Source organism: Carcharodon carcharias (genome assembly GCF_017639515.1).
Source record: "Carcharodon carcharias isolate sCarCar2 chromosome 36 unlocalized genomic scaffold, sCarCar2.pri SUPER_36_unloc_1, whole genome shotgun sequence".
In the NCBI taxonomy this organism is placed as follows: Eukaryota; Metazoa; Chordata; class Chondrichthyes; order Lamniformes; family Lamnidae; genus Carcharodon; species Carcharodon carcharias.
This window is the reverse complement of record NW_024470726.1, coordinates 562,648-580,525: the sequence shown is the minus strand read 5'-3', so window position 1 is coordinate 580,525 and position 17,878 is coordinate 562,648. Positions and strand designations below refer to the sequence as shown.

The 17,878-nt window shown below is 45.7% G+C and overlaps 1 protein-coding gene across 4 annotated transcripts in view; it reads left to right on the top strand.

Moving 5' to 3' along the window:
- Positions 1-17,878, top strand: part of bnipl (BCL2 interacting protein like) — a 70,366-nt gene that overhangs the window by 49,042 nt on the left and 3,446 nt on the right. For all 4 annotated transcript variants that reach the window (XM_041181615.1, XM_041181614.1, XM_041181617.1 and 1 more), the window contains exons 5-9: positions 4,536-4,709; positions 5,577-5,679; positions 8,371-8,502; positions 12,766-12,852; positions 13,835-13,933. In XM_041181615.1, the coding sequence (XP_041037549.1) occupies positions 4,536-4,709; positions 5,577-5,679; positions 8,371-8,502; positions 12,766-12,852; positions 13,835-13,933 (595 nt within the window). The remainder of the gene's footprint in view (positions 1-4,535; positions 4,710-5,576; positions 5,680-8,370; positions 8,503-12,765; positions 12,853-13,834; positions 13,934-17,878) is intronic.

The window sequence follows — 17,878 nt, the reverse complement described above, 5'->3', positions numbered from 1 at the left end:
TAGGAAACTATAGGCCAATTAGCCTAACATCTGTCATAGGGAAAACATTAGAAGCTATTATTAAAGATGTTATAGCAGGGCACTTAGAAAAATTCAAGGCAATCAGGCAGAGTCAACATGGCTTTGTAAAAGGGAAATCGCATTTAACCAATTAATTGGAGTTCTTTAAAGGAGCCATGTGCTGTGGATAAAGGGGAACAGGTGGATGTACTGTACTTAGATTTTCAGAAGGTGTTTGATAAAATGCCACATCAAAGGTTATTACAGAAAATTAAAGCTTCTGATGTAGGGAGTAACATCATTGGCCTGGTTAGAAGATTAACTAGCTAACAGCAAGCAGAACTGGCATAAATGCTTCTTTCTCTGGCTGGCAGAATGTGACGAGTGGTGTGCCACAGGGGTCAGTGCTGGGGCCTCAACTTTTTACGATTTATGTAAATTATTTGGATGAAGGGACCGAAGGAATGGTTGCTAATTTTGCTGACGACACAAAGATAGGGAGGAAAGTAAATTGTGAAGAGGAGGCTACAAAGTGACATAGATAGGTTAAGTGAGTGGGCAAAGTTCTGGCAAATGGTGTATAATGTGGGCAAATGTGAAATCATTCATTTTGGCAGGAAGAATAAAAAAGAAACTTATAATCTAAATGGTGAGAGATTGCAGAGCTCTGAGATTTAGAGGGATCTGGGTGTCCTAGTGCATGAATCACAAAAGGTTAATCTGCAGATACAGCAATTCATTAGGAAAGCTAATAGAATGTTATCATTTATTGTGAGGGGAATTGATTAAAAAAGTAGGGAGGTTATGCTTCAGTTGTACAGGGCATTGGTGAGACCACATCTGGAGTATTGTGTACAGTATTGGTCTCCTTATTTAAAGAAAGATGTAAATGCATTAGAGGCAGTTCAGAGAAAGTTTACTAGACTAATACCGGGAATAGGCGGGTTGTCTTATGAGGAAAGGTTGGACAGGTTAGTCTTGTTTCCACTGGAATTTAGAAGAGTAAGAGGTGACTTGATTGAAACCTTTAAGATTCTGAAGGGTCTTGACAAGGCAGATGTAGAGAGGATGTTTTCTCTTGTGGGAGAATCCAGAACTAGGAGTCACTGTTTAAAAATAAGGGGTCGCTCACTTAAGACAGAGATGCAAAATTTTTTCTCTGAGGGTTGTGCTTCTTTGGAGCTCTCTTCCTCAAAAGATGGTAGTAGCAGAGTCTTTGAATATTTTTAAGGCAGAGCTAGATAGATCTTTAATTAACAAGAGGGTGAAAGGTTCTCAGGGGTAGGCAGGAAGAGTTTACATTCAGATCAGCGATGATCTTATTGAAAGGCGGAGCAGGCTCAAGGGGTCAAGCGGCCTACTTCTGCTCCTAGTTCGTATGTTCGCCTGGTGTCTCCCGCCCGGTGTCTCTCGCCCGCCCACGTCAAAAAGTTTGGGTTCAAGTCCTATTCCAGAAATTGGGGCTGATAATTCAGGTTACCAGTCCCTGGTGCCAGAACTGAGGTGCAGTATTTTAGGATGAGGCATTAAATCAAGGCCCCTACCTGCCCTCGGGTGGATGTAAAAGATCCCATGGCCACTATTGGAAAAAGAGCAGGGGACAGGGGCGTTGTACTCCCCGTGTCCTGGGGCCAATATTTATCCCTCAACCAACATCACTGAAAACAGATGATCTGGGTCATTATCACATTGCTGTTTGTGGGAGCTTGCTGTGTGAAAATTGGCTGCTTTGTTTCCCACATTACAACAGAGACTTCACTGCAGGAAACTATAGGCTAGTTAGCCTAACATCTGCCATAGGGAAAGTGTTAGAAGCTATTTTTAAAGATACTTCATTGGCTGTTATAATTTGTGATTAGCCAAGCAGTAAAATGAGTGCTGGGTGAAAAGTAATTGCGTTTTAAATTTCACATTGTATAAGAACATAGGACTTGGGAGCATGAGTAGGTCATTCAGCCCCTCGAGCCTGCTCTGCCTGTCAATAAGATCATGGCTGATCTGGATGTGTCTCAACTGCACCTTTCCTGTCTGCAGCCCCTGCTCTCCACCACCCCCCCCCCCCCCACCAAACACCACTGGACTCCATTGTCTATCAAAAACCTGTCTAACTCAGCCTTGAATATATTCAATGACCCAACCTCCAGTGCTCTCTGGAGAAGAAAGTTCCACAGACTAGCCACACGTTGAGAGAGAAAATTTCCCCTCATCTCCATCTTAAGTGGGAGAGACCCCTTATTCTTCACCTGGGTCTGCTAGTTCCAGCTTCCCAATTCTGTCACAAAATTTGTCCTCCCGATTCACATCTTGCCAAAATCCAAACAACTATCATCGTCCAGACTTGAGCCTGACTAATATTTATGCCCTCAACTGTCATCACTCAAATGGACTACAGTAGTTTGTTTTGTGTTTGTGGGAACTTGCTGTGCGCGCGTCGGCGGCCGAGTTTCCTGTATTACAACAATGAATACGCTTCAAAATCACATATCTTATTGGCTGGGGAGTGCTCCTGAGGACATAAAAGGCACTGCTTACAGTACTGTGTGCAGTACTGGTCTCCTTATTTAAGGAAAGATGTAAATGCATTGGAAGCAGTTCAGAGAAAGTTTACCAGACTAATATCTACATTGGGTGGGTTGTCTTGTGAGGAAAGGTTGGACAGGTTGGGCTTGTATCCGCTGGAGTTTAGAAGAGTAAGAAGTGACTTGATTGAAACATTTAAGGTCCTGAGGGGTCTTGACAAAGTGAATATGGAGAGGACGTTTCATCCTGTAGGAGAATCAAGAACTAGTGATCACTGTTTGAAAAATAAGGTGTCACCCATTTAAGACGGAGCTGAAGTGAAATTTTTTCTTGAGGGTCATGAGCTTTTGGCACTCTCTTCCTCAAAAGCAGAGACTTTGAATATTTTTAAGGCAGAGCTAGATAAATTCTTGATAAACGAGAAGGTGGAATGTTATTGGGGGTAGGCAGGAAGTGACAATCAGATCAGCCATGATCTTATTGAATGGCAGAGCAGGCTCGAGGGGCTGAGTGGCCCTACTCCAGCTCCTAATTCACACGTTTGTCTTTCTCAGTAGGTAGAGCACGCGCGCAGACCCATCTTAGTGCTGACTGGTTAGCAGCCGGCACTGCGCAATCGAAGCTTGGTATTTAAAGTAAAACAGGACACAAAGCAGAGATGGTTCAGGAAAGTGTCGTAGGGGCGCGGAGGGGGAGGTGGGGAAGCAAAAACGGCGAGATGGATGGATAAACGAGCTGCTGCGTTCTGCCCCACACCATTTGTCAAGCCATGGGTAAGCCGACAACGAGCTTTGTGTGGATGTGTTGATTATGACCCGATTTCTGTTTATTTACAGTGCGCCTGCGGTGATTTCTTGCATGCACAGCCAATCAAAAGCATTTATTTTGCGTGTATCAACCACACACTGACCAATCAAAAGCATTCTTTCACACATCGTAGAAGCAACTCCCACTCCACCAGCTGATTACTCCCTGTCACATCTGACTGATGTTTGTTAAACTTGAAATTAACTTTGATTCTTCCCATTTGAGATATATTTGAGTGATTCATTCCTCCGTGAATTGAAAAATGATTCTGTATTCTTCTCAAATTCGCTGAGAGGAAAAAAAAATACAATTCAAATTCTCTTCCCCCTGGTAACGACTGCATTTCCACTCCCCCGCACTACCACCATTTAAAATAGAAAATGGCCTTTAGCTTCTTTGTCTGGGAGTTGGGGAGGTGGGTCTTGGAGAGCAGCAGGCATCAAGGGGCCAAATCAGGAGTACAGCAGAAACTGAGACCAGACTAAGCTCAGACTGGGAGCTCAGACTTGGAGAACCAGCCCTGCCCAGTGCGATGGAGACTTCCCTGAAATAAAACAAGTGCTGAAAAACTCAGCAAGCCTGGCAGCATCTGTAGAGAGAGAAACAGAGTTAACATTGCTGAAAAAGGAGACATGCTGTCAAAGCTTCTCATCTTGCACTCATCAGGACAGTTCGCAAGAAATGCGAACAGTAAAGGGAACCACTATTTATACTGCATGAGAAGAGAGTGCTGATTGGTTGGCAGGTGGACTCTGATTGGTGAAGGTGTTGCCATGGAGAATGCAGCATGGAACATTTAACTGCTGCATTCCCATGGCAACACCTCTGCAGATCGGAGTCCACTTGCTAACCATTCAACACTCTCTTCTCATGCGGTATGAATTGTTGTTCCCTTTGAGATTTGGGGTAGTCTTGTGTCGCTGTCCTGATGAGTGTAAGACGAAAATCTTCGATAGACTGTGTCTTTTTTTCAGCAATACTAAAGTTAACGTTTCGAGTCCAATTGACTCATCAGAGCAGGGATTTCCCTGGCCATGCTAGCATTTAAAATGGTTGTAGTGACGGAGTAAAGAATGAGAAGGGAGGGGAAGGAGAAGTGATTTATTTTTGTTCAAATTATCGAAAAATGTATTTGGTATCCATACGTTGTATCATTCGAGAGGCTAAATGCTGTTTTCTTTTTTTTCTCTCCAACTCAATCTGGCCAGATGATCTGCCGCGGGTGTATCGTTCGTTATCAGATACGGAAAGTTTCCAGGGACACGTAACAGATGAAGAGACGGAAGACGGCAAACTGTGGAGGGTCTTCCACATCGGGGAGCAGGAATATCGGGTGGACATGGCTGTTGTGGATCCATACAAGGCAGTTATTTCTCACGGAGGTGAGGCTCCTGGTTTGAGTTCGGATTAACTTATTTCCTTTAATCTTAAGAGAAAAAAATACACCTAGACCGATTAAACTGATTTATCAATTGGCAACAGTAGCACAGTGGTTGTGTTCCAGGTCTAGTAATTCAGACGGTCCGGAGGGGATTGCATCGTTATCTGAAAAGGGAGAAAGGTGCAGGGCAATGGTGAGAAGGTGGGGTGAATGGCACGAGGTGAACTGTTCCCTCAGAGAATCAGCGCAGACATTGGAACGTAGGACTTAGGAGCGGAAGTAGGCCATTCAGCCCTTTGAGTCTCCTCTGCCATCCAATAAGATAGTGGCCTACTCCTGCTCCTAGTTCTTATGTTCTCCTCCTCCTCTTGCGCTCCTAAAGTTGTTGGTTCGTTCTGGCATGCACTTCTCCGGTTACTAGCCACTCACCGAGAGTCGACAGTTGGCAAGCTATTTGACTGCTGAAGGCAATACAGCCTGATCTTTGTCTTCGCTCGATGACCACTCAGTGCTTTTGAGCAGGTTTTGGTGATTTAACAGTTTTGCTGACGATTTTGAGTCTGTGACCTCTGGCTATCGACCAACTCGGCGGAGGGAGTATGTTCCCCGCCTTCTCTTATCAAAACTCTTCCCGTTCTTGAAAGCCACCCACTGGGGCACCACTTAACCTTCTCTGCTCCAAGGAGAACAATCCTCCCTTCTTCAGTCTTTCCTCGTCACTGGTAACGGCTTCCTCTGTAGCCTCTCCAAAGCCATTCACCTCATGCCTAACCGGTGATTGTACTAAGTTTGGTCACATGTGGGGAGAGGTGGGGAAAGGTGATAAATCTGACCTGATGAGTAATCTCTCTCTCTCTCTCTTTACCAGGTTGCTTTGGTGAGAATTTAACTGCAATCATTGTGTTTTCCTCCTGCTATTTGCCTGAGAGCAGTCAACCTGACTACGAGAATGTGATGGAAAATCTGTTTAGGTAGTGACCAGAATCTTATACCCTGATCATTAGAAGCCTTTATATTCCTCCTCTACGGTTTTGATTACTTGCCTTCGATGTGATGTTAAACCGATTAACTGCGTAGCTTTAGCAAATTTGACGTTTTTCACTTGTAGAGGACCTTAAGGTCCCAACTTGTGTTCAATTAGGTGGGTCACCTTCCATTTAGTTTCCTCAGTCGCCATTATTTGCTGTAAGTTATTCAACGATAGAAAGATCGAAAAAGCACCTTTTCTGGACCTTCCAAAAGCCAGTGAAGCATTTTTGAAATGCAGTCTTGTTGTAATATAGTAAACACGGCAGCCGATTTGCACACAGCAAGCTCTCATAAGCAGGAATATGCTAACGACAGGGTATCCTCATTTTTTCAGTGATGTTGGTTGGAGAATAAGCCTTGGCCATAATAGTGGAAGAACTCCCCTGCTCTTCTCTCAGTAGTGGGCCTTGAGATCTTTTGGCTTCCAACTGAGATGGCAGATTGGGTAAAAAACGTTTTCCTCACATCCCCCCCCCCCCCCAAACCTCCTGCCCCTCACCTTGAACTTATGCCCCGTTGTGACTGACCCTTCAACTAAGGGGAACAGCTGCTCCCTTTCCACCCTGTCCATGCCCCCTCATAATCTTGTACACCTCGATCAGGTCACCCCTCAGTCTTCTCTCCAAAAGACAGCAGCTTCAACAGTGCGGCACGCCCTCAGTTCTGCACTGGGAGTGTCGGCCTGGATTTTGTGCTCAGATTGTGCTCTTGAGGAGACTGACAAGGATGTTGGCAGGACTGGAAGAATGCAGCTATGAGGAAAGATTGGATTGGCTGGGGTTGTTCTCCTTGGAACAGAGGAGGCGGAGGGGGGGGATATTTGATTGAGATGTACAAAATTGTGAGGGGGCCTGGATAGAGTGGATGGAAGAGGTCAGTGATTAGGGGGCATAGATTTAAAGTGACTGGTAGAAAGATTAGAGAGGAAATGAGGAAAGACGTTTTCACCCAGAGGGTTGTGTAGGGCTCTGGAACCCATTGCCTGAAAGGGCAGTAGAGGCAGAAACCCTCAACTCATTTAAAAGGTGACTGGATATGTACCTCAAGTGCCATAACCTGCAGACCTACGAATCAAATGCTGAAAAGTGGGATTAGGCTGGTTGGCTCATTTTTCAGCTGGCGCAGACACGATGGGCCAAGTGGCCTCTTTCTGTGCCGTAAACTTTCTATGATTCTGTGAAACTGTTTCTCCTTTTCTAACACCATCAAGTCTTTTAATCACAAAATCACAGTGCAGACGAGGCCCTTCGGCCCATCAAGTCTGCAACAACACATGAGAAACAGCTGACCTACCTACCTAGTCCCATTTACCAGCACTTGGCCCATAGCCTTGAACGTTATGACGTGCCAAGTGCTCATCCAGGTACTTTTTAAAGGATGTGAGGCAACCCGCCTCCACCACCCTCCCAGGTAGCGCATTCCAGACCCTCACCACCCTCTGGGTAAAAAAGTTTTTCCTCACATCCCCCATAAACCTCCTGCCCCTCACTTTGAATTTATGCCCCCTTGTGACTGACCCTTCAACTAAGGGGAACAGCTGCTCCCTATCCACCCTGTCCATGCCCCTCATAATCTTGTACACCTCGATCAGGTCGCCCCTCAGTCTTCTCTGCTCCAACAAAAACAACCCAAGTCTATCCAACCTCTCTTCCTAACTTAAATGTTTCATCCCAGGCAACATCCTGGTGAATCTCCTCTGCATCCCCTCCAGTGCAATCACATCCTTCCTATTTCATCTTAAATATCTTAATCAGATCACTTTCTATACTCCAGGCATATCCTGCTATGGTATGTGTTAAAGTAACTGCTGGTCTGGAGTTAGAGGGACTCTTAACTTGAGTGATCTGTAAGTGTTAAATAGGTTAACAGGGTCACCGTTTGAAAATAAGGGGACGCCCATTTAAGACCGAGATTAGGAGAGTTTTTTTTTTCTCAGAGGGTGGTGAGTCTTTGGAACTCTCTTCCTCAAAAGGTAGTGGAAACAGTCTTTGAATTTTTAAAATTCATTCAAGGGATGTGAGCATCGCTGGCTGGGACAGCCTTTATTGCCCATCCCTAATTGCCCTTGTTCAGAGGGCATCTAAGAGTCAACCACATTGCTGTGGGTCTGGAGTTACATGTAGGCCAGACCAGGTCAGGACAGCAGATTTCGTTCCCTAAGGGACATTAGTGAGCCAGGTGGGCTTTTAAAACAATCGACAATGATTTCACGGACATCATTAGACTTTTTTAATTCCAGGTTTTTATTGAATTCAAATTCCACCATCTGCCATGGTGGGATTCAAATTCAGGCCCCCAGAGCATTATCCTGGGTCTCTGGATTACTAGTCCAACGACAATATCACTACGCCACCCCCTCCCCTGTGTATATTTTTAAGGCAGAGCTTGATAGTCTCTTGATAGGGAAGGGGGTGAAAGGTTTGGGCGGGAATGTGGAGCTGAGGTTACGATCAGGTCAGCCATGATCTTACTGAATGGCGGAGCAGGCTCGAGGGGCTCTTGCTCCTAATTTGTATGTTTGATGGTTGACAAAAATGGGGGAAAAATCACTCGTTTCCAGCACCGATGTCCCTTACCTCACTTAAATATAAAGATTACTTTGAAAGCTAACTGCAGTGTTCTGTCCCCCACAGGTATGTTATTGGAACCCTGGAACTGTTGGTGGCTGAAAATTATATTATTTTGTATTTAAATGGTGCCACAACCCGCAACAGGGTGCCATCAATCAGTTGGCTGAAGCAGTGTTACCAGACCATTGACCGGAGGTAAGCTTCTCACAGTTTGAATGAATTAAGGACCGAAAGCGAATGTGAGTTTTTTATTAAAAAATCTAAATTTGCCGATGACACCAAGATAGGAAGTGGAAGTGGAGAGTCCACAGAGAGATATATAGATAGGTTAAGCGAGTGAGCAAAAATTTGGCACGTGGAGTCTAATGTGGGAAAGTGTGAACTTGCCCACTTTGGCAGGAAGGATAGGAAAACAGTACACTATCTAAATGGAGAGAGACTGCGGTGTAGCGGGATCTGGGTGTCCTGGAACGTGAATCTCAAAAAAAGTTAGTATGCAGGTGCAGCAAGTGATTAGGAAGGCGAACGGAATGTTGGTGTGTATAGCAAGGGGAATGGAATATAAAAGTAGGGAAGTTTTTGCTGAAGCTGTACAGGGCCTTGGTGAGATCACATCTGGAGTACTATGTGCAGTCCTGGTCTCCTTATTTGAAAGAGGATGTAATTCCAATTGAAGGAGCTCAAAGTAGGTTCTCTTGTCTCATTCCTGAGATGAGGGGCTTATCCTCACAGTATCTTTACAGTGCAGGAGGCCATTCAGCCCATTGAGCCTGCACTGGCTCTCTGAAAGAGCATTCCACCTAGTCCCACTCCCCTGCCTTATCCCCCTGGCTTTGCAAATGCTCTCTCTTCAGATAGAAATCCAATTCCCTTTTGAGTACCTCAATCGAACCTTCCTCCATCACCCTTTCAGGAAGTTTGTTCCAGACTCCAACCGCCTTCTGGGTGAAAAATTTTTCCTCACGTCATATTTACTCCTAATGCCAATTATTTTGAATTTGTGCCCCGTAGTTTTTGATCTCTTGAGTGGGAACAGTTTCTCCCTATTTACCCTGTCCATGCCCCTCAGGATCTCAGATACCTCTATCAAGTCTCCTCTCAGCTGCCTTTTCTCCAAGGAAAACAATCCCAACCTTTCCAATCTATCATCATAGCTACAGTTTTTCATCCCGGGAATCATTCTTGTGAATCTCCTCTACTTTCTCCAATGCCTTCACATCCTTCCTCAAGTATGGTGCCCAGAACTGTGCGCAGTACTCCAGATGAGGCCTAACCAGTGTCTTATGCAAGTTCAACATGACCTCCTTACTCTTGTACTCAATGTCCCTATTAATAAAGCCTAAGATACTATATGCCTTGTTAATTGCTCTCTCAACATGCCCTGCCACCTTATCTTATGAACAAAGGTTGAACAGGTTGGGTCAAAGCTGTCAGAGTTTGGAAGAATGAGGGCTCCCTGAGGGGACATGATAGGGCAGATGCTGGGAGGATGTTTCCTCTTGTGGGGAGACTAGAACCAGGGGACAGATTTTAAAAATAAGGGGTCTCCCTTTTAAAACAGAAATGAGGAGAAATTATTTCTCTGAGTGTTGTTAGTCTGTAGAAGTCTCTTCACCAGAGAGCAGGGGAGGCAGGGTCATTGAATTTGTTCAAGGCTAAATTAGACAGATTTTTGATAGATGAGGATGTCAAGGTGAGGTAGACAGAAAAGTGGTGTTGGGACCACAATCAGATAAGCCATGACCTTATCGATGGTGGAGCAGACTCAAAAGGCCTACTCCTAAATCTTATGTTCATTAGAATGAATCATTAGTGCATCAGCACAAAGGGAAGGTAGGGACATGGGATGGGTTGTTCTTGTTTTGTTGACTGTTTCGGAGAAGTGGCGTTGGCTTTATTCATTTAAAAGTGTTAGAAAGAGGAGCAGGAGGAGACCATTCGGCCCATCGAGCCTGCTCCACCATTCATAAGATCATGGCTGATCTTTTGCCTTTTCTCCACCTTCCCAAGTTATCTTCACACCCTTTCATTCCACCCAATAATCTATCAATCTCTTGTCTTGAATATACTTGACAGCCGAGCATCTGCAGTTCTCTGGGGAAGAGAATTCCAAAGATTCAGAACCCTCTGAGTGAAGAAATTTCACAGAATTGTCACGGTGCAGAAGGAGGCCATTTGGCCCATCGTGTCTGCACTGGCTCTCCACATGAGCAACTCACTTAGTACCATTCCCCTGCCTTCTCCCCGTAACCCTGCTCATTTTTCCTTTTCAGATAACAGACTAATTCCCTTTCGGATGCCTCCATCACACTCTCAGGCAGCACATTCCAAGCATTAACTGTGCGAAAATGATATTTTTCATATCGTTGTTGCTTCTTTTGCAAATCACCTTAAATCTATGCCCTCTCGTTCTCGATCTTTTTGTGAACGGGAACAGTTTCTCCCTATTGACTCTCTCCAGACCTCCAAATTTCTCTTCATCTCAGTCTAAAATGGCTGGCCACCTTAATCTGAGACCATGTGGCTCCTAGTCCAAGACTCCTCAGCCAAGGGAAACAGCCTTGTCAGTGGCTAGATGGAGTTCTTTAAGTATGCCTTCAAGTTTGCGTTTATGTTTCAGTTAGAGCACCACTCACCCTTCTAAATTCTAGGTAGCTTAGACCCCATGTGTCGTATGTTCAGTAGGTCTCACAAAGAGGTTGGGAGTCTTGTATGATTGAACATTAGTTCATTGATAACACATAACTATGTGCATGTATACAGGATAGAGTCCTAGCTATGAGCTAACTCCATGCTGGCTTCTACACAGGTCTCTGTCCAGTTCACAAATGACTCTAGTCTCAGGTCATGTATCTCTTTACATCAGACTATGGGCAGTACTGTTTCCCTGTCCGATATTAATCCTTTCCATGCCAGACACCATCTACTCAATTTCTCCCCATAGGATAATCCCAACAGTCAGTCTTGACCTAACAGAGGCAAGAATGAGGGTTTCCGCAGCGAAGGAGCTGAGGTAGGCGTGGAGTTGGAAATGGTCGTGGAAACAGGCCATCTTAGTGATGGTGTGGCTCTGCAGTCGGGAGCTCATCTTGGGGTGAAAGGTGACCGTGACAGTCTGGTTTGGTCCCAGGCTATGGCCAGCAGAGCAATGGAGTCAGTGACTTCTTGTTGAGGAATCTGGGTCAGGAACCTGGGCCTGTGAATTGAGAAGTGGTGACTGGGCGGCACCAAGGCTAGGCCTTCAAAAATTGCAGATGGGATGGCTTGCAGAGGGTAGTGAGGAGTTACAGCTTGACACTTTGGGAACGAATGAAATGATGAGACTTTTAGACAACAGTTTTTATGAATAAGCATGTGATAGTTTCATCTAGTGACTATGGATAGGCAGATTTTTCCTTAATTATTGCTTTTAAAAACGATGGTCTCTATGGGGATCGTAGCAAAGTGACAATGACAGCCCTTGATATCAAGGCCGCATTTGACTAAGTGTGGCATCAAGGAGCTCTGGCAAAACTGGAGTCAATGGGAATCAAGGCAAAAAAACTCTGGTTGGAGTCACACCGAATGCAAGGGAAGATAGTTGTGGTTGTTGGAGGTCAATCATCTCAGTTCCAGGACATCACTGCAGGAGTTCCTCAGGGTAATGTCCTCGGCCCAACCATCTTCAGCTGCTCCATCAATGACCTTCCTTCCATCATAAGGTCAGAAGTGGGGATGTTCACGAGAGACTGCACAATGTTCAGCACCATTCGCGACTCCTCAGATACTGAAGCAGCCCATGTCCAAATGGACTGACAAGTGGCAAGTAACATTCACGCCACAAAGTGCCAGGCAATGACCATCTCCAACAAGAGAGAATCCAACCATTGCCCCTTTGGCATGCAATGGCATTACCATTACTGAATCCCCCACTATCAACATCCTAGGGAGTTTCCATTGGCCAGAAATTGAACTGGACTAGCCATATAAATACTGCGGCCACAAGAGCAGGTCAGAGGCTAAGATACCACCAACTGGAAGTTCCCCTCCAAGCCACTCACCATCCTGACTTGGAAATATATCGGCCGTTTCTTCACTGTCGCTGGGTCAAAATCCTGGAACTCCCTCCCTAACAGCACTATGGGTGTACCTACACCACATGGACTGCAGCGCTTTAAGAAGGTGGCTCACCACTACCTTCCCAAGGGGCAATTGGGGATGGGCAATAAATGCTGGCCTAGCTAGTGATGCCCACATCCCATAAATGAATTTTTTTTAAAAACTTCTTCAAGAAGGAGGTGAGTTTCATAGCAACCGGTGGAAAAGAATCAAAGGACAAGATTTCACTGAGACTCTTACTGTAACAAAACTAAAATCACCTAAAATCAAACATTAATTAACAGGCCTATTTCAAAGCATAATTGTCTTGTAAAGTTCAGTTGATCACAACTTATTTTCTTTCCCCCACCCCACCAATAGGTTAAGGAAAAACTTGAAATCTCTCATTGTGGTCCATCCGTCGTGGTTCATTAAGGTGATATTAGCAATTACCCGGCCTTTTATAAGGTATGACATTCTTTTTAACACCTGCCCCCCTCCTCCACCACTCCGTCCTTCCTTTCTTAATGGTCACCTACCTATCATATAGGAATAGAAGGAGCTCATGTAACCCTCAAGCCTGTGCCACCATTTAATGAGATCATAGCTAATGTGCAGTGTAACTCTACATAGCTGCCTACGCCCCATATCCTTCGAAACCTTTAGTTAACAAGAATCTATCGACCTAAGATGGAAAATTGATTACTAATATGGCAACAAGTGCCGTTCGAGGAAGAGCCGACACTCAGCCAGAAGGGAGCACTGCACTGTCGGAAGTATCATTTTTCAGATTAAACCAGGGACCCTGTCTGCCCCATCGGCTAGACTCAGAAGATCCCAAGGCACTATTTAAAGGAAGGCAAGGGACTTCTCCCCAGTGTCCTGGGTGCTGTTTAGCCTTCAGTCAACTTCACTGAAAACAGATGATCAGGTCCCTACCCCATTGCTGTTTTTGGGAGCTTGCTGTGTGCATGTTGGCTCCTTTTTCCTACACTACAACAGTGACTTCATTGGCAGTAAAGTAGTTTTGGGGCTACCTGAGATCCTAAACAGTGCCACAAAATTTTAATTTGTTCCTTTTTTCTCTCTCTCTTTTTCCTTTTGTTTATCCTTCACCCACCCACCGCACCCCCCCCCCCCACCCCACCGCTCTCCCCCTCCACCTTCCCCCTCCCGCTCTCCCCCCTTGCACCCCCCACTCTCCCCCCTGCACCGTCCTCCACTCTCCCCCTTGCAATGCCACCCCCCCCCCCCCCACCACGCTCTCCCCCCTCCACATCCCTCCCCTGCTCTCTGTGCTCTCCCCTCCCCCACCCTGTTCCTTTCAGGAGGAAGTAACTTCAGGGCTATTGTTTAAAACTGAGATATCTCGATTACGACAGACCACGTTTTTGTTATTTAACTGACTGCTGCAGGATGCTAATGTGCTGCTTTTTCTTTCCTCCTGCAGTTCAAAATTCAGTAGGAAAGTCCGGTTTGTAAATAGTCTTCAGGAGCTTTCACAAATAATTCCCATGCAACATGTACATATTCCACAATGCGTTAAAGAGTAAGTATGGCTGAGATTGCAATTCCATTTCATTTTTACAATTATATTTCTTATTTCTTTTAATGTTTACTCTGAAAGCACTGGGCAACATCAGAGGGCAAGGTCCTTTGAATAGCACGAATGTGGTGTTAGCTTAGCTCTGACAGCACAAATCAAACCTAGAAATTTTCCAACAGTGAATCTGTTGCTGTTGCTTAAGGGGAGATGGTAGCACAGTGGGTAGTGTCACTGCGCTAGTAATCCAGAGATCCAAACTAACATGGGAATATGGGTTCAAATCCCACCATGGTAACTGGAGGAATAGTAAAATCAGTAATTGGTGACCATGAAACTATCATCGATTGTGGCGAAAACCCATCCGGTTCACTCATGCCCTTTAGGGAAGGAAATTTGCTGCTGTTACCTCATCCAGCCTACATGTGACTCCACACCCACAGCACAGAATGTACTCTGGGTGGGATGGGGGACTTCGGTGTCCATTGCCAAGAGGGGCTTGGTAGCACCACTGGCTGAGTCCAAAAGGACACAGCTGCTAGACTGGGTCTGCAGCAGGTGTCGAACCAACAAGAGGGAAAAACCTACTTGACCTTGTCCTTACCAATCTACCTGTCGCATCTGTCCATGACGATATTGGTAGGAGTGACCACCGCACAGTCCTTGTGGAGACAAAGTCCCATCTTCACATTGAGGATACCCTTCATCGTGTTGTGTGGTACCACCACCATGCTAAATGGAATAGGTTTCAAATAGACCTTACAACTCAAGACTGGGCATCTATGAGGCGCTGTGGGTCATCAGCAGCAGCAGAATTGTGTACAACCACAATCTGTAACCTCATGGCCCAGCATATCCCCTACTCTACTGTTACCATCGAGCCGGGGGTAAACTCTGTTTTAATGAAGAGTGCAGGAGCAGCACCAGGCATACCTAAAAAAATGAGGTGTCAACCTGGTGAAGCTACAATACAGTACTACATGCATGCCAACCAGTGAAAGCAGCACGTGATAAACAGAGCTAAGCGATCCAACAACCAACGGATCAGATCTAAACTCTGCTGTTGTGAATGGTAGTGGACAATTAAACAACTAACAGGAGGGGGAGGCTACACAAGTATCCCCATCCTCAATGATGGAGGAGCCCAGCATATCAGTGCAAAGGACAAGATTGAAGCTTTTGCAACAATCATCAGCCGGAAGTGTCGAGCGGAAAATCCATCTCAGCCTATCCCGGAGGTCCCCAGCATCACAGATGGCAGTCTTCAGCCAATTCAATTCACTCCACGTGATGTCAAGAAACAGCTGAAGGCACTGGATACTGCAAAGGCTATGGGCCCTGATAACATTCCATCAACAGTACTGTGCTCCAGAAATTGCCCTGCTCCTAGCCAAGCTTTTCCAGTACAGCTACAACACTGGCATCAACCTGGCTATGTGGAAAACTGCCCAGGTATATCCTGTCCACAAAAAGCAGGACAAATCCAACACTGCCAATTACCACCCCATCAGTATACTCTCAATCATTGGCAAAGTAAGGAAAAGTGTTGTCGACAGTGCTATCAAAAGGCACTTACTCAACAATAACCTGCTTACTGACGCTCAGTTTAGGTTCCACCAAGGCCACTCAGCTCCTGACCTTATTGCAGCCTTGGTCCAAACATGGACAAAAGAACTGAGCTCCTGAGGTGAGGTGAGAGTGAATGCCCTTGACATCAATGCAGCATTTGATAGTGTGGCATCAAGGAGCTCGAGCAAAACTGGAGTCAATGGGAATCAGGGAGAAATCTCAGCTGTTTGGAGTCATGCCTAGCACAAAGGAAGATGGTTGTGGAGGTCAATAATCTCAGTTCCAGGGTGTCACTACAGGAGTTCCTCAGCGTAATATCCTAGGCCTAACCATCTTAGCTGCTTCATCAATGACCTTCCTTCCATCATAAAGTCAGAAGTGGGGATGTTTGCTGATGATTGCACAATGTTCAGCACCATTCACGACGACTCAGATACTGAAGCAGTCCATGTCCAAATGCAGCAAGATCTGGACAATATCCAGGCTTGAGCTGACAAGTGGCAAGTAACATTCACACCACACAAGTGACAGGCAATGGCCATCTCCAACAAGAGAGAATCTAACCATCTCCCCTTGACATTTAATGACATTACCATAGCTGAATTCCCCACATCAACATCCTGGGGGGTTACCATTGACCAAATACTGAACTGGACCAGCCATGTAAGTACTGTGGCTACAAGAGCAGGTCAGAGGCTGGGAATTCTGCAGAGAGTAACTCACCTCCTGACTCCCCCAAGCCTGTTCACCATCTACCAGGTACAAGTTAGGAGTGTGATGGAATACTCTCCACTTGTCTGGATGAGTGCAGCTCCAACAACACTTAAGAAGATCAACACCATTCAGGACAAAGCAGCCCGCTTGATTAGCACCCCATCCACAAACATTCACTCTCTCAACCACCTGTGCACAGTAGCAGCAGTATGTGTACCATCTCCCAGATGCACTGCAGCAACTCACCAAGGCTCCTTCGACAGCACCTTCCATGACCTCCACCACCTAGAAGGACAAGGGCAGCAGATACATGGGAACACCACCACCTCCAATCCGCACACCATCCTGACTTGGAAATGTATTGGCTGTTCCTTCACTATCGCTGGGTCAAAATCTTGGAACTACCACCCTAACAGCACTGTGGATGTACCTACACCACATGAACTGCAGCAGTTCAAGAAGGCAGCTCATCACCACCTTCTCAAAGGCAATGAGGGATGAGCAATAAATGTGGGCCTGGCTAGTGACACCTACTTCCCATGAAAGAATTTTTAAAAATGATTGATTCATCTATGGCCATAGTATGAATGAAAATGCCTGATCTTGGAGGCTAAGCAGACTTGGGCCTGGTTACTACTTCGATGGGACACTACCTGGGAATACCAGGTGCAGTAGGCCTTGTGGTAGTGGGTAGCACCCCTGCCTCTGAGTCAGAAACTCTGGGTTTGAATCCTACCCCAAATGTGTAGGATTTACAATTTTCAGGTTAAAAATTAGGGGTCTCCCATTTAAGACTGATAAATGGAGAATATTTTTCTCTGAGTGTCATTAGTCTGTGGAATTCTCTTCCCTAAGAGGCTAAGTGAAGGCAGAAAAGTGGATTTGAACCAAAATCCGATTAGCTGTGATCTTTTCGAATGGCAGAGCAGGTTTGAGGGGCCAAATGGCCAACTCCTGCTTCGAATTCTTCTGTGTGAAATGCTAGTCTGTGAGAGGAGTGCGTGCGCACGTCTGTGTTTGTGTGGATAGGTGCAAGCTCCTTCTACCCAGATTTTTAACGATAATTATTGTTCAGAATGTGTCGGGATTCGGGCAGCGATCTGCTCCAGACTCACAGCCACCCACCCAAGATGCCTGCACTGAGCCGCACATTCTGCAGACGGTCCCAGGTTCGATCCCTGAGTTGGTGCTGGGCTTGTCTAGGTATTCAGCTTTGACACCAGTTCATTGCAAAGGTTTAATATCAATCAGGTTCCCATTCCTGATTACCTTCCATTAATCCTTGTGTGAAAATCGGATTGGCTTCAACTGCGATGGAACGTCCTGGCAACCTCTAGTTTCTGCCCACCCATGATCTGTAGGCACCTGGATGAAGTACTGGATGGTGACTGGGGGAACTGTATTTGTGCATGAGCTTTGTTCTCAGGATACGGGCAGCACTGGGAAAGGACCTATCTCTCCGAATGCCCTGACCGCAGTGTGTTAACCACACAATGTGGAACTGCAGTCAGGTGTAGACCAAAGGGGTGTGGGGTTCCCCTCTCTGAAGGACATCCGTGAACCAATTGGGTTTTTACATCAGTCTGGTAGGGTTTTTGGTGCCAGCATATCAAGGCAGAATTCGTATTCATGATCTATGGGTTGCCAGTCTAGTTCCAGAATCACTAG